This window comes from Suillus discolor (genome assembly GCF_016758755.1).
Source record: "Suillus discolor strain FC423 chromosome Unknown F5147scaffold_15, whole genome shotgun sequence".
NCBI classification, from domain to species: Eukaryota; Fungi; Basidiomycota; class Agaricomycetes; order Boletales; family Suillaceae; genus Suillus; species Suillus discolor.
In genome coordinates this window covers 125,028-146,632 of record NW_024541262.1, presented here as the reverse complement: position 1 = coordinate 146,632, position 21,605 = coordinate 125,028, and the positions used below count along the sequence as shown (strand labels likewise).

General features: G+C 47.8%; 7 protein-coding genes across 7 annotated transcripts; 3 read left to right on the top strand and 4 right to left on the bottom strand.

The window, feature by feature from the left end:
- Positions 1-4,219: 4,219 nt before the first annotated feature.
- On the top strand, positions 4,220-5,448 carry F5147DRAFT_79711 (uncharacterized protein). The gene is made up of 3 exons (XM_041443190.1): positions 4,220-4,473; positions 4,519-4,922; positions 5,002-5,448. The coding sequence occupies exons 1-3, from the start codon at positions 4,256-4,258 to the stop codon at positions 5,289-5,291; spliced, it is 912 nt and encodes a 303-aa protein (XP_041295175.1). The 5' UTR covers positions 4,220-4,255; the 3' UTR covers positions 5,292-5,448.
- On the bottom strand, positions 5,448-8,321 carry F5147DRAFT_79719 (T-complex protein 11-domain-containing protein). Its single transcript, XM_041443195.1, has 4 exons — positions 8,182-8,321; positions 7,538-8,108; positions 6,858-7,486; positions 5,448-6,804 (listed from the first exon to the last, which is right to left on the bottom strand). The coding sequence occupies exons 2-4, from the start codon at positions 8,076-8,078 to the stop codon at positions 5,605-5,607; spliced, it is 2,370 nt and encodes a 789-aa protein (XP_041295174.1). The 5' UTR covers positions 8,079-8,108; positions 8,182-8,321; the 3' UTR covers positions 5,448-5,604.
- Positions 8,322-8,325: 4 nt separating this feature from the next.
- Positions 8,326-10,608, bottom strand: F5147DRAFT_684444 (P-loop containing nucleoside triphosphate hydrolase protein). The gene is made up of 10 exons (XM_041436598.1): positions 10,445-10,608; positions 10,360-10,387; positions 10,283-10,310; positions 9,915-10,185; positions 9,723-9,862; positions 9,334-9,660; positions 9,114-9,264; positions 8,873-9,060; positions 8,686-8,815; positions 8,326-8,635 (listed from the first exon to the last, which is right to left on the bottom strand). The coding sequence occupies exons 1-10, from the start codon at positions 10,533-10,535 to the stop codon at positions 8,457-8,459; spliced, it is 1,533 nt and encodes a 510-aa protein (XP_041295173.1). The 5' UTR covers positions 10,536-10,608; the 3' UTR covers positions 8,326-8,456.
- A 36-nt stretch (positions 10,609-10,644) lies between these two features.
- On the bottom strand, positions 10,645-15,355 carry F5147DRAFT_684438 (TBCD protein). The gene is made up of 21 exons (XM_041436597.1): positions 15,100-15,355; positions 14,852-15,047; positions 14,522-14,804; positions 14,398-14,473; positions 14,136-14,352; positions 13,951-14,081; positions 13,645-13,902; positions 13,365-13,589; positions 13,203-13,303; positions 12,998-13,151; positions 12,830-12,949; positions 12,523-12,782; positions 12,327-12,465; positions 12,180-12,273; positions 11,757-12,126; positions 11,568-11,709; positions 11,296-11,519; positions 11,165-11,245; positions 11,033-11,117; positions 10,884-10,987; positions 10,645-10,835 (listed from the first exon to the last, which is right to left on the bottom strand). Exons 1-21 carry the CDS (start codon positions 15,259-15,261, stop codon positions 10,760-10,762), a joined length of 3,498 nt encoding a protein of 1,165 aa, XP_041295172.1. The 5' UTR covers positions 15,262-15,355; the 3' UTR covers positions 10,645-10,759.
- On the top strand, positions 15,353-17,119 carry F5147DRAFT_79433 (Bud-site selection protein). The gene is made up of 6 exons (XM_041443138.1): positions 15,353-15,545; positions 15,597-15,626; positions 15,684-15,772; positions 15,830-15,887; positions 15,939-16,621; positions 16,672-17,119. The coding sequence occupies exons 1-6, from the start codon at positions 15,480-15,482 to the stop codon at positions 16,997-16,999; spliced, it is 1,254 nt and encodes a 417-aa protein (XP_041295171.1). The 5' UTR covers positions 15,353-15,479; the 3' UTR covers positions 17,000-17,119.
- On the bottom strand, positions 16,956-18,473 carry F5147DRAFT_79568 (uncharacterized protein). Its single transcript, XM_041443159.1, has 3 exons — positions 18,455-18,473; positions 17,941-18,393; positions 16,956-17,889 (listed from the first exon to the last, which is right to left on the bottom strand). Exons 2-3 carry the CDS (start codon positions 18,004-18,006, stop codon positions 17,287-17,289), a joined length of 669 nt encoding a protein of 222 aa, XP_041295170.1. The 5' UTR covers positions 18,007-18,393; positions 18,455-18,473; the 3' UTR covers positions 16,956-17,286.
- A 964-nt stretch (positions 18,474-19,437) lies between these two features.
- On the top strand, positions 19,438-21,572 carry F5147DRAFT_79498 (PP2C-domain-containing protein). The gene is made up of 8 exons (XM_041443150.1): positions 19,438-19,604; positions 19,674-19,763; positions 19,824-19,955; positions 20,007-20,083; positions 20,136-20,220; positions 20,273-20,329; positions 20,380-20,529; positions 20,577-21,572. The coding sequence occupies exons 1-8, from the start codon at positions 19,586-19,588 to the stop codon at positions 21,473-21,475; spliced, it is 1,509 nt and encodes a 502-aa protein (XP_041295169.1). The 5' UTR covers positions 19,438-19,585; the 3' UTR covers positions 21,476-21,572.
- Positions 21,573-21,605: the final 33 nt, after the last annotated feature.

Below are 21,605 nucleotides of genomic sequence, written 5' to 3'. Positions count from 1 at the left end.
CAGCTTTCAGCACCCCTTGCTGCTCAGTTTTAATCATCGCGAATCCAAGGCAAGTAAATACAGTCATGCTAGAACCATCTTTGCAATTGCAATCTCACGCTTCTTCAAAGCCTCAGGCCCAGGCATCGTAGTCATGGTCAAATATTGCGGATATCTAGTGCGAGATGAGTGGATGTACCAGCGAGGCGTTGATTTGGGTTATCCCCGCCCCGTGACCGCAGAAGAAAAATCGGATATGATTCTCCTGATTTCGAGGGATCTCATGACGGAGACAGGCGCTTACCGCTGTGCCAAATTGCGACATGTGAAAACCGCCAAAGGTACCGGGTTTTGGTGCATTTGCCTCGAACAGTACTCTCTCAGAAAGGTTACCAACCACCGTGCCATCGGAGGAAAAATACAAGGCTTTGAAGGAGGTGCTGCAGAAGAAAGGCCCACCTCGTTGGTACAAAGGTTCTTAAAAAAACGTCAGTGACTACGCACATCGCCAGTGAAAGCAACTAATATGTTTGTTGCATAGCCGCAGTCTTGTCGCATCCATGACCTGCCGCATACCGTTCAAGCCCTCGAATCTCAAGACGAGTGGCACATGCAACTAGTTATTCTTCAATCGGTTTCGGCAATGGAGAGCACACAGGATGCTGAGGATCCTTTATTGGCACCTCTTTTCGCTACCAGAGTAATCCTTTGTTGAACTTATACGGTTGATATATCCTGTATTGCTATATTTGAGTTGAACCTGCACAGTGTGATGACCGTACGCGCATTTCTACTCAAACTGATATTGGCACCAGATGTTTAGTTCTCTGTTATACAAATGCTATCGGCATGATTCTGCAGCTTCTGCTGTATAGGACTCTAAATCTTCCACTTGACGTGTGAATACTGACTGACTCAAGTACTAGTGTGATTCTCGATGCTCAAACCAATCTGTTGAAATGAGTATAATGACCAACCAGTTTGATGCCAATTCAGTCGGGAAAGTGTACAAAGGAGCACCAGTGTACCACCACTCTTCGGAAGCTTAGTTTCAGACTCTCATACGCAAATCAGACGCGTTCTTGTTGCACGTGCCTTGTCACATGATCATAATGTGCCACTCGCATACTTCCAGTTCTTGTACGCAAGCCTGGGGTTCGAGTTTAACGTCGATTTCAACTTGAGGAAATGATTGCTCCAGGAAGAACTCGCGGTAATGAAGTTATCCTCGAGCTATTATATGCAGTAACCAGTTACAGAATGATCGATAGACCGCCGAAGGTGATAGGTGGGTGGTCGCCCATGCAACTTGGGGGTAGTACCCGCTCTGGAAACACAGAACATGAGAGGGGGGGCGAGAGGTCCTTGTTTACCTGACCCTGGGTGCCAAAACAGCTCCTGATCACAAGATGAAATTTTCTGGAGTCAAAGGCAGGAAGCTTGAGACATGGTCCAATGCAGCTTCGATAGCTGCAAGTACTTGTCTTGTTTCTTAACGTGATTCTATTACCGCGGCTGGTTCCGTTTTCGATAGTTTCATTTTGAATGTGTTGGTTTGCTTGATGCTCCCGAGGCAGATTGGTTTTGCAGTGACATATGCAATAGTAGTACCAGCTCTGAGAAAAAGACAAAATGATTTTTTTAGATCTAAAAGTCGTATGTGTACGGTGCCTAGGATGTCCAGCAATACATGTTCATCCGCTGTTGGTACCACAGAAATTCCCAGATTTAGCATACCCCTAGGGCTTGGGATGGTTCCCACAGGAAGGGGCGTACACCCATGTGTTGTTTTTATTGTTCAGCCAGTTGTACTTACCACCGCCGACTGCCTTGTCCTTATCCATGCGTGCTTCAACACCCCAACCATCGCGAGTTTAATGTAAGTATATGTTGGAAAGGTCTGCAATCTAATGCTTCCTCAAAGCCTCAGACATTGTAGATTTCTAGTGCGAGACAAGTGATTGCTCTAACAAGGCGTCGAGTTGGGTTTTCCGCGCCCTGTGACCGTAACAGACGAAATATACATCATTTCCCTGACTTCGAGGGATCTCACGACGGAGACAGGCGGTTACCGCTACACTAAAATTCCTCATGTGAAAAACACCAAAGGAACCGAGTCTTGGTGCATCGCTTTCGCCTCGTTGGTACAAAGGTGCTTGAAATAAAACGTCAGTGACCATGCACATCACCAATGAAAACAGCTAATATTTACTACAAAGCCACGGTTCTGTCCCTGCACCCGAACCCTTGAATCCCAGGGTGGGTGGTATATTGGCACATGCAATTACTTTCTTGCCGTCATTCCAGATATGATCGTGAGTAGTTCATAAGCGTGTCCATCACAATTCAGGACTGGCCTCAGATATCAACAAACCGGAAGCGTAAGCAGCATGCGGTTTCTAGATAGTGACAGGGCAACGAGGTGAAATCCTGCCACAGTGTAGGGAAAAAAATAGGGGCAAGCAGGGTCGTGATGCCCACGCAATCCTTTACTAGTACGCTGAGTCCGAGTAAGACTGAATGTTATGTGATTAGGTTCACTAGTAAAGGGACTGTCGACCAAATCTCCGACTAGTGATGGCATCAGCTCACTTTTCTTTAATAAGCAACTTACATAAACTCCACTGTGAACACACGACGGATCAATATTCTGGCCGTCTAGTCATCCACATCACGTAGTACACGTGGTCGGCAAAAAGCTGTAACGATGCTGTCAGTAGTAGCATGGGGCTATGGAATGGGTTGTAGCCTGTTGCGTCTTGTCCGAGATGTTAACCATTTGAATTCATACCCAGTGTGTATTGATGAATAGGGGCGAGGGCGCTCTATCACCGGTCACCCCTCCCGGAGCGCTTAACGTTCGACGTTGGCCACTCCCGGGGCCCGTATCGAGTGAAGTAGTGATACAAAGTTCACAAAAACTATGTTGAGACTCCTCGTGAGACTGTCCGTGCCCTCGGTAATGAGTGCTCGGAAACCAAATGAAACATTGAGCACATACATCAGTGAAGTTTGAAATACCAGAAAAGTCATCTACGTGCTACATTTGAATGCGTCCAAGTCAACATTGTTGAAGCACTGAGCATTTCAAGGCTCACACAATGATTTGAAAATATTCAAAGATCATCACACCAGCATGCCAGAGCTATCGTGACATATAGTTAGTCTCGTTTAGTTGCTGTGATGTCGACAACCAAGCCTCAAACAATACAAAGACTTAAAATGTATCGCGGTCTCTTGATATTGCATAAATCCAATGCCATACACCGCATGTTTTTGCACATCAGATCAACTTGATGGAGAAATCAGCGAATCGATTGAAATTCAGAATACAACTCATGCAGGTAACGTACCGCCTTTGAATGGCCGAGTCGTCCCAAAGATCTGAAATGCACGACCTACATCATCCATATGTTGAATCCAGGTGGAAGAGCTAGTACTGCAAGATAGAGCAAATGGTATCGGAGTCCGACCGAGCCATCCACTTGGTTAAAGACTGCTGTCGATGAATTCACATTCTTTTCCTATCAGGAGATGAGATATTTGTCGATATGATATCGTTGCAGAAAACATTCGCGGCACTCAGTGGAGTACCATACCATAGGTTCCACTAAGCTCTTCAAACAAGTTCAAGGATTGAGTGTGGCTGTGCACTACCTGCAACGTCCGACTCCCGAGTCCCGACTTCCCCCCAGCCACAGCTGCAAGGATAACTCTAGACATGCCTCACAAGAATCGATCACCGACGAACCTCCAATACCGCACCAAACCACTAAAATCAGCCTTACGGCGCACGCAACAAAAGTTCGTTCATCATGATGGACTCACAGAAGACGAGGACGAGCACCAGCACCATCATCCAGTCTCTGAGTCTGAAGCGGGACCTGAGTTAGATGGCAGCTCGGAGAGCGTTTCTGACGAGAGTGCCGGTGATGCTCAGGGAAACGAGGATGATGACGACGTAGATGCGCCTCGGGTGGTACAATGGACGGACGTGGTAGATGAAAATAGCGAGGGACTCTCAGAAGAGGAAATAGACGACGAGGACACTAATGCTATTCCCGGGAAACCCTCCCGAGATCTGGTTCGCTCTCATTTTGCTTTCGTGTTGTGCAGACATACTGATTGCGCTCATTACTCCAAAGCGGTCTCTCGAGGATGGTGCGTACGAGTTTCATTTTATATCTACAAGTACCTGCACTCGTCGATGTGCAATTGACTAATCCTACTTATATTTTAATTTCTGTCTCTAGATTTGTCTTCTCTGCCTCTAGGAATGCTGCGCAAAGCCCAACGCGCCCTCTCCCAATCCCGTGCTCTAAGCGATTCCGAATCGGAGTCCGAGTCTGACGCGCCATCAGAAGAAGATGCATATCCAACCGATGACGAACGCCCACGATCAAGTACAGACAAAGACAAAGACAAAGACAAAGAACGCCTAGATAAACACTCAAAACCGCGTAAAGACCTCGCCAAAAGATCTAGCAAGCATGCGTAAGCACCGTCCCATCACCCACACACTCATCTCATCCCGCACAGCCCTACCGAAATAACCTCCAAACGCCCTGTCACCCGTCGACGAACAGTCGTCGAATCCAAAGCACCCATACCCCGAGACCCCCGTTTCCTGCACATAACAGGCACCTATGACCCCCAAAAGTTCAAATCTCATTATACATTCCTCTCCACGCTCCATACCTCTGAGCTCAGCACCCTCCGCTCTAACCTTAGCCTCGCGCGAAAGCTGCTCTTAAACTCCCCAAAAGAACTGCGTGCAGCACGAGAGCGGGAAGTTGGAAGACTGGAGCTTGCGGTGAAGAGGGCTGAGAGTAGTGTCAATAGGGATAAGAGGGAGAAAGTGGAAATGGAGGCGCTGGATAGGGTTGGGAGGGAGGAGAGGGAAAAGAGGAAGAAGGGGAAGGCGGGGTGGTGGATGAAGTCAGGTAAGCTTCTTTCATTTCCTTTCTTTGTTTTCGTCTTCGCCTTCGCCGACTGATGCTGAACAAATCACCTTGCATCCAGCCGAGAAAAAAGAACTGCTGATGAAAGCTCGATACGACGCCATCGCATCAAGTGGAGGAAAGCGTGCAGTAAAGAAAGCGATAGAAAAGAAGCAGAAGAAACAGAGTCAGAAGGAGAAGAGATCGCGTCCGTTTCCGGCTCCAGGTCGCACCCACTCGAACCCCAACGACGCCAGCATCAGCACTGGTTCTAACAACATCAACATCGGAAGTGGAAGTGGACAGAAGCGCACACGATCTACTCTAGACGAAGAAAGAACCCAGCCCTCGAAGAAACGCAGGAAATTCTGAATCTAAATCTATCGTACTAATCTAATCAAAAGGCACATATCATTGTCATTGTCATTGATTCGATCCATTAGATCCTCGAATGATGGGATACAATGGGGGATGGATGGGGGTATTATCCACTGCTAATTGGTAAGGTAATGCCACAGCGGTCGTCCTCGTCCTTTCGTCAATTTCGTCAGAGGTATCAATCATGTACGTAGGTTTTTTGAACCCAAATGCTCGTCAAGAATGAAAAAAAGAAAGAAACCGGAGGATGATGGGTGGGAACCGAACAATGATGGTGGTGGTGTATGTATGTATAATGTACAACAGACTAGCTACAGGATTCTAAATCAGAAAAAACAGACGTGGAAAACTCCTCCTGTTCATACAATGGAAGATACACCCCCAGATGGATATGTGCCAACCTCGAGAGTCGTTCAGAGAGTAAGCGAATCTCATCTGCGAGAGGCTCCATGCCCGAGGATAACGCAGAAGGAGGGACGAGGGATGTAAAGTTTGATGACTTGCCTAGACTCGTCGTGCTCGTGCTCGTGCCAGAATGGCGTGAAGAAGCAGAAGGAAAAGTGAGCGCCACGACTTGATTAAATACAACATCGCGGATCCTCTTGCGCAGCAGCGTGCTCAGCGGCGAGTTGGGACGCATGTTCGTGTCGGACCAGCGTTCGGCTAGCTTGAGCATGCGTTCGTCTGGTGCGGAAGCGAGGACCCTCGATTGAGGTTGAGAATCCGACCCTGGTTCTGATGCTGATTCTGGGTTCCGTGGCCGTGGAGAACTCGACAAAAGTGTAGAAGGGGAACGAGCCTCTTTCGCGCGCATGGCGATCTGCAAAACAATATCCTCTCTAACCTTTGCCCATCTCTCACTATCACTATCTCCCTTCACCTGCGCAAAACAATGTCCAAGATGCCCCGAAGAGATATCTCGGATTTCCTTTTTAAGCGAAGCAAGTTGGGCATCTGTCACAACCACCCTGGAACTCGGATCGCCACAAGCATTGGAGTCAGGATCGCTAAACGCCAGCTGCCGAAACAAAAGAAGGAACATGTACATAGCAGTAGCGTCCGCTGCTTCGCCAGATAACACCAAGAGACGTGCACCGTCCAAATACGTGGTTTCGGGGTATAAAGGGAGATATGGTATGCTCGATTTCGACACGCGTTCGCGTTGGAGAGAGTGAGAATGCGGAACGGGCGTGGGGGATGGGCCACAAGGTGGCTCAAAAACGAGGTCCGTGAGTGCTCTGAGCACGCTCAGGTATATTTGTTGTGTTTGTGGGAGTTGGCGATAATTTAGAGTTATGGTGTTGGAAGGGTGGGACGGATGGGGAAGTGTGAGTGGGATTGGGTGGGACGAGGACATGAGGTGGTGGTATGCCGTTCGTATCCATTTCCGGGTGAGGTCAAGTGAGGCACCTGCCCCCTTTCGGCCTTTGAACGCCTTGAGCTCGTATTGACCCGCGGTTTCTATGAGGAATGGGCGGAGGGTTTGTAATTGATGGTTCGCAATATCCTAAAGCAGAAGGCCTTCAGGACAGGGAAGAAAGATGTTTGGGAGAGACTTGCCAGTTTCATGAGTTCCAATATATCGAGGCACATGCGAACCGCCTTGACCGCGTCCGCTTTACTGCCACCACAGCCTGGGGCGCAAGCTTTGGCTGCTTCAACCATAGCGTCCACGAGACGATCGCGCATGGGGGCACAGTGGCTTTTAAGAGTCTGGCCAATGACGATGAAAAGTCCTGATGGATCGAAGAGTTGGTGGTGAAGCTCTTGCTGAATAAGCTCCGGATCAAATAGTGATCTGAGATGAGCGGCCTGAGCTGCGTGTTGCTCGATTTGCGTCTGGAGAGTTGCAGGATTGGCGTAGGTGCCGCATATGCTTGTAAGGGGTTGTATGACAAAGAGTAATACTTCAAGAAATTCTGTGAGAAGGTGACGGATGCGGGAGGGCATGCGGAGTGTGAGTGCTCGGAGAGGGGAGCAGTAGGTGAGGCTGGGTACTTGTGGTATAGGGCCTTGGGCGCAAACGCAGAGGAGGTCGTGGGGTTTCCATTGAAGATCAAAGGAAACGCAGGTGCAGCCTGTTTGGAGTTCTTGTGCAATAGCGGACCAATATTTATCGGATAGATCGCGTTTACGTCGACCAGATGTAGGACGAAACTGGAGACCAGCATCAAAGAGAAGATCATGTCCTGTTGAATATATTAGATATATGATAAGTTAAATTGATAATAAAAACTGACGAAGTTGGGGATTACGGAGGATAGAGTCAAGATCAAGTTCTTTGAGTGTCTGTCTGTTGATGAGGGGGTGCATTGCGGGGATATGAGGAGATGATAAGTCGACTGGAGGGTGTACGGGTAGAGGAGAACAATCGATAGCAGTACAGTGAGGGTCTAGATGATTAGGGCGTGATTCCGTTTTTCTGAAAGAAGTTCGCCAGGGAGTAAGAGGTGATGAGGGAGTCTTAATAGCTGAACGCCTATGAGATTTAAAAGATTGTAGATTGTGGGTATCGACTCTTGGGCGCTTGTTAGCCCTCGTCTCTGTGAGTGTCGGGATGGGAGAATTGGGTTCTGATGGCCATACAGCTCGTGCAGCTTGGTCTGTCGATATTGAAGGTGGTGGTTGACGAGGAGCATAAGTTGGGTCGAGTATCATGATACTAGAAGTACCAGTATCGTCGTTTGCATTGGATTTTGAATCTGATATCTGTTCATCCTCGTTGTCGTTCTTGAGTTTTCGTTTTCTACAGTTGAGTTGATGACCGGCGAAATCGCTCATGCTGGTGGTTCAAGATAAAAAGGGAGTCGACTAGTGAAAAATGATGGGTTTCGTTATAAAGGCAACTCAGGGCGAACACATGTAACTGCCATATGCTACTTACCTGACGTACACCGCGAAGCTTGGCCAGCTGTATACCACGCTGTCTAGTTTGAAGGGAGATCCTAGGCTACACATGTATCTCTTAAATTATCAACCACAACCAAGATATTTCCAAGTACACGCTAGCTCACTCCATGATCGAACCCGGAAAAAACTCGTGCTATCAACGTTGATAATTCCGCACACCACGGATATATTTCATGCCTCGTTCCAATCACAACTTGACTTTGTTTCTAGTTCGGAGCGCATGGAGATTCACATCACTAGCAGTCATCGCTACATATCAATTAATCTCTCCTCCTCCTCTTCCTCACTAGCCTTCTTCGTGGCTTTCCTCCCGTAAAACTCGGCGATAATCTTCGGATTTATACGGTTAAGCTGTTCTTTCGGGAAAATCCGAAGCAGCGACCAAGCCAAGTCGAGCGAATCAAAGATAGTACGAGATTCGTAGGGTCCTGTATAGCCTTCAGAAAAATTCACCACGCCCCTTGGCAAATTCACCCACCTTGTCCAACAAATTGACGCTCAAACTTGTCCAAGAATTCCAGTGCAAGCTTATCCTCAGCCGACAGTGCCTCCTCGCCAACAACAGCCTTCATCGCAGCTGCATCGCGACCGATCGCGTATTTCGCATACTACACCAATTCAAAAGGAAGTCAGATCGTCACTTCGGCTAATATGAAGGCACCCACCAATTGGTTTGAAACGTCACCATGATCCTTCCTCGTAAGCTTCTCGCCAATCGCGCTCTTCATAAGGCGTGATAAAGATGGTAACACATTGATGGGTGGGTATATCTGTCTGTTGTGCAGTTGCCGGTCCACAAAAATCTGCCCCTCCGTGATATACCCAGTCAAATCGGGAATAGGATGTGTGATGTCTGACATCGGATCAGCGCTTGAACATTGAAAGAAAAAGTCAGTATGACGTCACCATCGTTCGGCATTGTTAGAATGGGAATTTGAGTAATAGAACCATTGCGGCCTTCCACTCGCCCAGCCCGTTCGTAAATTGTCGACAAGTCTGTGTACATGTAACCGGGGTAGCCACGACGCCCAGGCACCTCTTCCCGAGCCGCAGAAACCTGCACATGAACCGCACCGCGAACGGTAAGCCTCTTTCCAGAAAGTCTCGACAGAAACGAAGAACGCACCTCACGCAAGGCATCCGCATAAGACGACATGTCAGTCAAGATGACCAACACGTGTTTCTCCAGCTGGTATGCATAGTATTCTGCCGTAGTGAGCGCAAGACGAGGCGTAATAATACGCTCGATGGTGGGGTCGTTGGCAAGATTAAGGAACAACGTCACGCGATCGAGACTACCGTTTGACTCAAAGTCTTCTTTGAAGAACCGTGCGGTTTCCATGTTGACACCCATTGCTGCGAACACGACAGAGAAATTGTCTTCATGTCCATCATGGACGTCTTTGGTGGGACGTTTCACCAGACCGGCTTGACGTACGATCTGGGCTGCGATCTGCGCATTTCGGTTAGCTCCCTTGAGGGCTTTTTTTAATTATTAGTAGACTTCATATGTACCTCATTGTGCGGTAAACCGGCAGCAGAGAATATAGGAATCTTTTGTCCACGAGCGATTGAATTCATCGTATCAATCGTCGAAATCCCGGTCTGGATCATTTCCTCAGGATAGATGCGCGAGTAAGGATTGATTGGATATCCTGCTCCACTGTTCAACCAAGAGCCGGCCAAGTTTTCACAAGACCCACGCACCATTAATGTCCAGGTAATCCTCAGCAAACACTTTTGGACCCTGATCAATGGGATTTCCAGAACCGTTGAAAATACGGCCAAGCATGTCCTCGGCCACAGGTAACTTCATACTGCTTCCTGTGAATTCGACATGCGTCGCTTTGACGTCCACCCCTGATGTGCCTTCAAACACCTGAACAATCGCCTTCTTTCCTTGAACTTCCAAAACCTGGCCGCCTCGCTTTGATCCATCGGGTAAGGTTAGCTGTACGATCTCATTGTATGAAGGAAACTGCGCAAAAAAAAGCAAGTATGTAGGTCAGCACAACCCAACCAAAGGTAATGTAAGACCAGAACAAAATCAAAACTAATATCAAAACGCCGCGCACCTTGACATTGTCAAGCACCACAAGCGGGCTGTAGGAACACGGTCAGATCACTCATTGGCTATGGCAACAACACTCGCCCATTGATCGCAGAAACGGTGCGGTAGTCTTGAGGGCTTGTCAATAACTACTCGGCGTCTTGCAATGCTTATGCTTTTGACGCACCAAGGTGTGGTTGGACGCGATATTCCCGCGTCACTGCAGCTGCATTGATTGCGGCTAGCTCTCCGTCACTCATGCGAGGGTCTGCAGCCATGATGCACAGGTGAGGCTTGGCGTTGGCGGGCGCAGTAGATTGTACTTTCGGATCCAGAGTAAGTAGCAGACCACTGCAAACCGACACTTTCCCACGCATCCCACATTAAGATCACAACACGCCCCCTCATAAAAAGTACATTTCAGCTAAGTAAGGGTATTCATACGATATGATCTACATGCGCTTGGTCCTGCGTATAGGCCATACACTGAACAACGTTTTAATCACTCGGTAATTGTGCAAGAGAGGAGCTCCGAGACGCGAGTGGCTGCCACCTTCACTTCCATGCTTTCCGAAGACCTGTGATAAAGTCAGCTATTTGAAGGACGAAAGATTTCAAAAACATACCATTCTGTTTCGAGAAGCAATTCGTCGACTGCTTCATCTGCCTCCAAGCCGAGGTCCCTGCTTTGTATAAACGTGTAGAGGTACTCAGCCGTACTGGTCCGGATCTAAGCCACGGTCAGTATCATCTACCTGTGATGTAAAAATATGACCTTTGGATAAGGGTGAGAAAGGAAGTCGATGATTTTCTCCGAGGATGATTTTGAAACCGAGGAAACGACCAAGAGGTTTACGACGCTACATATTGCTCAGTTGCAGTGCTCTCGTGTGATTAATAAACCCACATTTTCATGGACTCTTGCACTCGCTGTACATTCTTCAATCGCTGTACATTTCTCGTTGCAATGTTCAATAATCTCTCTAGTCTGAGAGCTTCGTTAGTTCGATTCGACCGAGAGAGGAAAACGAAAGCGACTTTGATGGACCGTTGTCAACGCTAGACAGGCGAGACAATACGTCTGCCTCCAAAAGCATATTGAACGTTTGCAAGATAGGAACCACCACCGCGTTCGATGTCGTTCTCCCTTGTGCGCACTCGATGAGGTCGTCACACAGCTCAGACAGACTATAGCCAGAATCGCCGGGTAACAACGGAAGGCCCTGCGCAAAGGAAACCAGACTCGAAGATGCTGGGCGGTGCTAGTGACGTCATCAGAGATGCGACACAAAAGTGCAAAGGAGACGGACCGTGCTTCCAGTTCTAGCTCCTACACTATGTATAAGACCTGTCAGTAGGGGTTGTCTGTACTCTTGTACGCGAAGCAGTTCTACGGCTTTAGGAAATAACCATTCCCCAACACTCCAGCTGGTGATAGTGTCCGAGGCGTCACTATTCTGGATGAGATAGGTGCGAGCAACAAATCGTTAGCGACTCACGTCAGAAACAGCTTCATAATGAGTTCTGAGCCTTTGATACGCCATTCCTCTTGATGAGGAACGGTCGGGAGAGGGATGCGAAACAATCGCAACAAACAGTGTCCCGCGGTTTGACGTACATTGTCCAGTCTTTCGACGCCCTGACGAAGGATTCTGGCTATCACACTGTGATACCTCTGCGCAGGCAAGTAATTCGCGAATTCAGGTATGTTTCCTGAAACGCGAAACAGATCTTCGAAAATTGATGCTAGACCTTGAATGCACGCCATTCGTACCCACGAGCCAACGTCGCCACGCTCATCCATCGTGTAATCATCTAGTCCGCTGTCAAGGGCATCAAGGACTCCATACATACTTTCTGCGATTAGATCTGAGGAAAGATGTTTCATTTACATTCGCCGAACATAAAATAAAAACACGAACATTCGGTGAGGCGAGGCAGTACATTCGTGATGATCTTGGGTAACGCTTGGAAGCAATTTCGACGTGCTTCAATGCTCGACATTCTTTCGGAGGACTGCGATCACCGCTTCAATCGGAATAAAGCCCTGAACCAGGGAAAAATCTTACGTTGGAATCGACACTATCCAACAAGCACTTGACTACCTCAGAGAAACCATGCGGATGCGCATTATAATTGAGTACACCTAGAGTATAGCCAAGACTTTGCTGCAAGGACTGAGGGCCACGGCGAAAGTCCTTGATTAATGTGCTAAAGGGGGCATGTCAGTTAATGTCTTAAAAATGTAGCATTAATTAATCTTATCTGTGCACATCTGGCGAGCAATCTATCAAGGAACTTGTTGTGGCTATGGCGGCGGCGGCGGCTTGTTGGACGGAAGAGCTTCTGTGCCGCAGTCCCTGGTCTATGATCCTTTTCCAATGGGGCACGGATGATTTTTCCTGAAGCTCAACCTCCTGTAGTGTCAGGCTGCTTGCAATGAGATCACACGCCGCCGCAAGTACTAGACCGTTTCGTGGAGACATAACAACATCTTTGGAAACAATTGCAATGAAGGCAAATATCTGATGGACAATCAACAAGAAAGACGCGTTGAGAACTTCATCTGCACCTTTTGCCGGTTGCTTGCATTTTCTTCGCTCTCCTGAGCTCGGTACGCTTCAGAGATACCTGTCAATGCTGCAAGTGCTCCATGCACATCAGATACATCAACGGAGTCTAAAAATCCCGCCTAAAGCAAAATGAGAGATATCCTTCGTTGAATAGTCAGTCTCCTTACCATCTTCGAAGCACACTCCAGCCCTAGTATCTTCAAGTCGAGCTCGCATATCCGGCGCAAGGCCTGAGCACCCAACTCCCTCATCGCAACATCCCAGTGACGCAAAGTGATCGAAATGATGTGATCGATCAGATATGATCTGTACTCCAGGTGCCTAGTAACGTTCATTGAATTGACGGCTCTTCGTTGTGAAAGGGCGACTTACTCAGCGACTTGTGGAGCCGCGACAATGAACGCATTCCGCCGCACGCTGACTGCATAGAAGTCTGTTTTTCTAAGGACGTCGATACCATGTGGGAACAGCGCCTGAAACACATTGCATGAACTTTCCACGTAATTTACCTGAGACAAGCACATCAAGGTGTACCATTCTGCCAACATGTTCTTGGAAGGCGGCACTAGCCGCTCTTCGAATGTGAATTTCCCTGTCGAACAACGCCACAGAAACGAGCCACTGCGCGAGTTCACGAGCATAGGGAGAGAAGGATTCCGGATCTTGTGCCCTCGCTAAAGCCCAGATCACATAGGCCGCAGCATCCCGTACATTTGATCCAATGGAATGGGCCCCCTTACGTATGTCGAAGTAGAGAGCCTAATGTACATCATCATCACGTGAAAATAGTTGATTCATATCTGGCTTTTCTCACTTTCGAGAGCCAGCCCAAGAGGCCTCCTAGTGCAGCAGTTTGAACTAGACCTCTGCGTGCCATCTCTGCTGACGCGAGAGATGCGCCATGCCAGGTAGCCTCAGCGATGGCAGGAGTGTCATAAACACTTGCACCTGCTACAGAATGGATTGAGAAAAGACCAAGAATCGTCTCTAATACCTGAGAGGAGAAATCCGACGGAAGGCGTTCTGAAAGGCGAGCAATGCCTTTGGCTGCTGACCATCGTACCACTGTGTCCTATACGTTTGTGTAATTGATGTTTGCACGTGACATACAAACAAATACCTTGTCCTGCAGGCTCTTGAATAGAGACTCTAAGATTGTGTCAATTTCTTCAGGAACATCAATATCGTCATCGTCATCATCTACGTTCCCATTGACAGCCTCATTCTTGATATCACCATCCAGACTACGGACTGTGAAATTACAGATCAAATCATCGACCACGTTGAGATGTGAGTCGACATTACACGTTAACTTGGATCTAAATATATTCGGAGGCATCAAACGCAACGCAACGCGCGATAGCAATTTCGTGCGATATTTTCGAACCAATGTGTTGCTGGCCAAGGGGGTACTTTGCTCTAAGGTATCTGTAATTTCCAAGAACTGTTGCGTAAACGCTTGGAGTTGTTCAGATGAACCAGATTTCATCAATTCACAAAGGACTTGTAATACTCCTATAGACTACTTGAAGTGAGTCGCATTTCGGAAAGCACCGAGCCATCTTACCAAGATGATATCCGAAGAGCGAAAAATTGTTATTGACCACTCGACGAAAGAGGAGAATTGCTGCTTGGTGTCCTTTCTTAAAGAAGTTCAATAAATGGATGCCATCCGCGTGCATTGAGCTCACCGTGCATAGAAGCGTGCCAAAAGGGTAGCCGCTCCTTCGCGCTCTAAACCAGCCATGTTAAGGCGGTCCTTTCCAACGAGCTCGATCGCATTTGCTGTTTCACCGGATCGAGTGGTATCATCGAATTTCTGCAAGTCGAAAGGGATCCGACAAATGAGAGATAGCCAAAGCAGCACGGCATATCGCAGCCCCCATTGACTGGGGTCTTGTACTGGCCCTGACGGCAGCCGGATGAAATCCAAGGCGATCGAGAGATCGGAAACTTCATGAGGGAAGAATCTAGCTGCTTGGAATGAATATAAGGGGGATATATCAGAAAGTACCACCGACTTATTGTCTTATACCCGCGGAACTTGATATAGTTATGAAGAAGATCTGCGAGGCGTTCCACACGGCTACGAGAAGACTGAGCACCTCGTGCATTAACGCATGCCATTGCATATCTTCTAAGGCATTCCGCGACGGGAGACACGAGGCTTTCAAGGTACGGGTCCAATAGATACGATTGCTCTTGGTATTCTCCAAACTTTCTTGACCACATTAAGGTGCATCAACCCTGGATATAATGGATCACTTACAATCACGATTAATTTTCGACTGCAATGAAGTTCCACATCTTCCTCTTCGCGACTGGGCTCTACGAACAAATCGGCCGCCAGCAGGGTGTTTTGAGCTGCTACGAACTCGTCATGGCGCTCGAAAGCTGCGAATAATCGGGTTTCTTGTGAGTCATCATCCATGACCACTGTGTCATTGACGAAGTGAACTGCAGAGTCAACAAGTGCTGATGCGCGAAAACCTGATCTGACGAAGTAGTAGTCTGTTTACGTCAGCGGCTTCAATGTGCGCTAAGCGCCATGGAGCACTTTTACAGTGATACATGAACCTATTATATTGTCCACCAACCTCTCAATCCCATCATACGAACCCTAGCTTAGTGGAGACATAACAAATATTGATGTCACCTGCTGAGGCGCCAGTAAGAACGACGAAGAGAAAGAGAGAATATCAAACTGGCGAGACGGTGCGCATTACAATGAGATTTCACGCAATGGTTTACTCATTTGCACACTAGAACATCGGGACCAAGTTAGAGAAGAAACTGGCACGTCTCGTTTTCCAATTTGTATTACCTGATCTTAACCCTTGGTTGTTCATCAAGTATCATGACGCACGGGAGGTCAGGAAGGCCGCGAAGAAAGCAAAAACTTTTGAGATGCAGAAGATCTTGAAGAAAATGAAAGATGCAAGGTGTTTGATTGGTTTCATCATTTTAGCAGTTTTTTTTTCTGACAGTTTGTCTTCCAGGCGCAAAGGCGACGATAACGTAGTCAAAGATATCGAAGCACAGCATATGGCTCTCAAGGTGAATACATATGATGCATCCAATATACGTCCTTATCAAATAGTCTGCCAGCAACTCGACTCCGGGCCTATCGCCGACTCAGCTCTGTCAACGAAAATCAAGAAAGACAAATTCCTTTCACAGGATCCCAGCCTGCAATCTGCGATGTCCAAGTCATTGTCTTCCAGCATAATCACATCCACTGTACCTGGATCCGCAGCAGGCATAGTCCAAAGCAGGTTACTTAGTTCCAAGATCCTAGCGGTTGATGTTTCTCGTATAATCGAGGGACTCCGGCGCTTACTGCACCCTACGGAGCGGGTCTACCACGCAGACGTCGATGGCGCCGAAGTATCACCGCCTCGAAAGAAAAAACAGAAGACACAACAGAATGAGGGTTTGCCTAAGGTCTCTCCGGTGGATTCTCCTTCTGAAGATGAACCAAGAGCAAATCTTGAAGATGATGGCTGGGAGTCAGGCACAGTTAGCGACGGCGATCATTTTGTCCAGGGAGATTCGGGGGTTGATGAAGGGCCCGACGAGGAATACAACTCCACCTCCGATAATGGCGATGACCTCCCTGTCCCTCACGAACGAGCAAATCGAGGGAAATCAAAGGCAACACAATCTACTTTTCTACCTTCCCTTTCGGTGGGTTTTATTCGGGGAGATTCGGACACCGATTTTAGCGACAGTGAGGAGAAAGCAATTGACACAGCCAAGAAGAATAGACGTGGTCAGCGGGCACGCAGGGCGTAAGTTTCCGGCTTGATTTTGGAACAATTATAACATAATTCTTCTTCAGAATATGGGAGAAGAAATTTGGAAGACATGCCAATCATGTGATGAAGCAGAAAACTTCTAACCGTCCCGATGCCCCTTCCGGTATTGTGGTTGTGCGCAAAGATCAGCGACAGCACAAGAATAGTAATCGCGATTCCGATGGCGCGCCGTTCTCCGGTCACAAGCAGAATACTCGAATACCGGACAAGAACAGATACAACGCATCCGCATCCCTCATGGCAGGTAACCGTAAGGAAGAGAAACCGCTTCATCCATCCTGGGAGGCCAAGAAGAAACAACAAAATGTCGCAATTGTGCCTGCACAGGGTACAAGAATTGTCTTCACTTAGTCTTAAACGTCATCCGAACACGAAAACACGACATCATACGAATCCAATATATACATAATCCAATTCAGTTGGCATTGCGCATGTATCAAAGAATATTGGAGTATGACACGTGCGTAAGACAACTGCCTAGAAGCTTGGCCTGTGCGTAACAAAGAATGCCTAGAAGCATGATGGGTGCGTAAAGAATCGCCGTAGAATTTTATGCCATATGACCAGTAAAAGCTGTAGAAAGCATTTTGGGGAAGATGTGGATAGCGAGGAAATTCATAGCAGGACCATAGAGGGAATCACGTTCTGCAGACGTGTCTCTTCCCTCCCTGCATCCTACATTCCCTGGAGCACCACGTATCACCACATCGGGGACAGTGTGGGAAGTCCCTACCTGTTTTCAAACATGTGACGCACACAGTGCGGCACGATAACTTTGAGGCATTCTCGATAGCTTCAAGAATAGGACAGAGCGTAGAGATATTATCTCCAAGAGGTGATGCAGGTGGGGAGTCGTGTGAGGATAAAGTAGGCATGAGTTGTTCGCCCAAGGTTGAGTTCATAGAGGACGTGCGGCTTATAAATGGGCGAACGGGTGAACGAGACCGCGATCGAGGGAGATCGGGGAGTTCAAAGTTGTGTTCGTCCGCCCACCCCATGTCCAGTCGCTTCCCACGTGGCTTGGAATGAATAGAAAAACACGAGCGGAGCCAGAAGACCGCTGGTATGGTAGTGGTAAATGAGCCATGAGCTTGGAGGTCGCCTTGAACGACCTCAGCAGGGGATGCTTCATAGAGCTTTTGGGGAAGGGGAAATTGTGATGCAGTTGACGATTGGGAGGTCATCGAGATACTCCACGTCCGCTTGCGCCTATAACCAACAGACGCATATTTCTGATGGTGCTACAAAGCCGGACATGTAAGGAGGAGTCAATCTCGAGCTTTAAGACATACCTCGGAGTTGCTGTGCGATGTATGATGTGAGGTGTCCATTGTAAGGTTAGAGTTGGCGTTGCCCATACAACACACTTCCGAGGGTAGATAAATATGACAGCGGATATTCGTAGCTATCAGCCAATGATTTCAAAAGAGGGTATCGTGGAAATAAGCTGTGCCGAAAAAGATAAAGGATATGATAACTCACCTGCGCCCTCCGCACGGGCCTGCGTAGCAAATGAGAATAATGTGACAACAGGAGAGGACAAAGTGGTCGTGTGCCAGGTCGGCATAATTTGCTTTCTAGCGGAAACTTCCTTTCTGAATACGACATCGATGTCGAAACTTCTGAATTTTTACGGCATAGAGTGGATAAAGCGAGAAGCAAACCGATTGCCCCGGTTTACCCATAAGCGATATCGTATTGGTCAGATTCATAATCTGTGATGAAACTTTTCAGAAAAGTTCGACCTGCAATCATCTCAACAGTCATTCATCTTTATCTCACTATGCCACCTCATAGTTCACGTACTTTGCGGTAAGTCGGAAGTTTCGGTTGAGCGTTCTGTGTCACGCTTAAGCTACCATTATCGTCGGCAGATGCTAAGAAAACATTAGGACTATCACGGCGCTCCGAATCACTTAAGTAGGCCAGCCACATGACGGATAATATACGGACCGGGCGGTCGTACTTTGGTGCGCGCCAGACGACACGAGGTTTTATGGCGTCACAGGCGTTGAGCTAGAATGATGAAGAACGGCACATTTTGTCAGTCTTATCACGTATACGTGGTATACAACTAGTGGACAACTAACAACCTGGTAACAAGACAAGCTTGAAAGTCTGAAACAGGACGTTAGAAGCCTGCAATCCGGGATGAGACCTAGACCTTTTAATCTGATACGTTACGTCCCCTGTGGTTAGCCAATTCAATAATAGTAGAACACATGCACAAGCCCAGAGTCACGGCGCAGCTGGTGACTAGCCAGTCACGGTCATAGGGCGAAATTGAGAACCTGATTTAATTGTGATTCAATTGTGACTCAAAGTCATTACGCGATACTCTGCTACCACGTACCCTGTTGCTGCTGCTGCTGCTGCTGGCTAATATCCTACCCCGGATTTGCCAAGCGTAGTACGTACTAGGGCTACAAAGTAGCATAGAGCCTCAGATGCGGCCAGTACCGATCACTGATCATAGGCTATGCCGAGGCTGAAAACCCTAGCAGACAAACAAGACAAAATAGGAATGACTTGCGTGCTTGCTGTGCTCGTTGACCAGCATAGACCATATCTGCATCCTCTTGAAAATTTACCTTCTCCCTTCATTTCCATCCCTTGGAGTCAGCAAATTGCAGCAGTCTGACGTCTACACAGTTCTGATTCGGTTCATCGGCTAAGCGATCACTCTCTGCTTTCTTACGTCTTTCCCCATCAATAGCGATCCATGGTATGCTCTGACACATCTCATCACATTACACGGCCAGTCTCACTTTCGGCCGTTCGTTAGGGTCAAACACTCTCAGCACCAGGTAGGGAGTCCTTGTGCAGCCTATGTTTTTACTCCAAGAAACACATTCATGACCTACCCTTGTTTCGACAGCCACAGAGAAGAAATCAGACACAGGAGAAGATGATCGATACCTATTTGCAGTTTCTGAGATGCAAGGATGGAGAATTAGTGCGTCACCAGTTTTTTTGGCTGTGGTTTTGATCTCACACATATCATGTATCTGTATCCTCATTGCAGCTATGGAGGACGCTCATGTGACCATGCTAACCCTTGAAGAGAACACAACAGATAAAAACACATTCTTTGCTGTTTATGATGGACATGGTGGTAAACTACTTGCTGATTTTTTTGCAGTTATAGCCTCGAGCTCAGTTTAATTCTTCACAGGAAGTACCGTCGCGAGGTTTGCGGGGAGAAACGTTCACAGGCGACTAATTTCAGAAGAGGCATATCGTGAAAAGCGTTATGATGAAGCGCTTAAGAAAGCGTTCTTGGGCACCGATGAAGATCTCCTTGCTGGTACGCCATATCGCCTTGCTGTCTCTGCATACCCCGCTCATTTCAACACAGATCCGTCGCATACCCGTGACCCGTCAGGTTGTACTGCTGTAGCTGCTTTGATAACAGAGGATAACAAAATTTATGTGGTACAGCAGTTTTTCCTATTTAATTGTCCTTTTGCCAACGGTTGCCTGACAGGCAAATGCTGGCGATTCCCGGTCTGTTCTTAGCGTTCAAGGTAATGCCAAGGCCTTGAGTTTTGACCATAAACCATCAAGCGAGAGTACGTTGATCATTCGACTATTGAGCCATTATCCTTGTTTACTAGTATTCAGCTGAACGGAAACGGATCACGGAAGCTGGAGGATACGTAGAATATGGACGCGTCAATGGTGAGTCGTCCGATCACTCCTCGAGGCTGTACTTATGATGGACTTCCTAGGAAACCTTGCGTTGTCTCGTGCTTTGGGAGATTTTGAGTTCAAGAAAAACTATGCACTCGGTCCTCAAAAACAAATTATTACAGCTGATCCTGATGTCACCGTTCACGATATCACAGACGAAGACGAGTTTCTGGTCCTGGCCTGTGATGGTAAGACAGCGAGTCCTAATTACGACGTGGCTCTAATTTTTCGTTAGGTATCTGGGACTGTCTATCTTCACAAGCCGTCGTTGACTTTGTTCGGCTAAAAGTCTCAGAGGGCTTGGAACTCAGGGAGATCGGAGAGATGATGTGCGAGCATTGTCTTGCTCCGGATACCTCGTCTGGGTCAGGTATCGGGTGCGATAACATGACTGTCCTCATTGTGGCTCTCCTTCACGGAAGGACGAAGCAAGAATGGTACGACTGGGTCAAAGATCGTGTCAAGAACAACTATGGTTATTCAACACCTGACTCTATCCCACAAATCTATTCATCAGACCGACTGTCAACATACAGAGCGCGGAGAGAGGCGCAGCAAGAGAGGGACAAGCTGAGAAGGGAACGAGGCGAGGACAGCTCGTCAGGCAGTTTGTTTGGTGGAAACAGTCCATTTGCTCGTGTTTTGGGAAGCACTGGTGGCATCTCTTTCCACCCGGGATCAGGGATCCTCAGCGATGCTGGTCGCCTCATGTTCGCCAATAACGATGAAGAGGACGACAGTGGTGATGACATGGACACGTCCTATAGCGGACGCTCATTCTTCAGTGACACGTTTGGGCTTCCCCGTGCACAGCCACCGGACGCTGGAGCTGGTCTGCGAGCACGTCTTGCCTCTTTTGAGGTTGACGATGACTTTGAGGATGAAGACGCTGATGGGCGCTTCGACGGTGTTGCTCGGATTGAAGAGGTCCAGGAAGACGACGAAGGGGCTAGTCCATTTGATGATGTAAATGACGGTATCCCGAAATCCCCCAGTCCATCACCTAGTCCACCAAATCCTAAACTCAACGGAGACGTCACTCCCGTCCAGCATTTCAAGGTGCCTATCCGAGGTGACGGTCCGATGAACGTTGACGGCTTGATGCCCTCCAGTGAAGACCCTTTGAAGGCATAGTTGTATTTCTCAATATGTTTTAATTCTCCTTTCACCTGTCATTGGTTGTGTTGTGTGTTACCTTGTGCTTGGTCTATTACTATCTTTTCTTACCGTCGCCTTCAAATATTGACGGTTCATGATTCCCTCC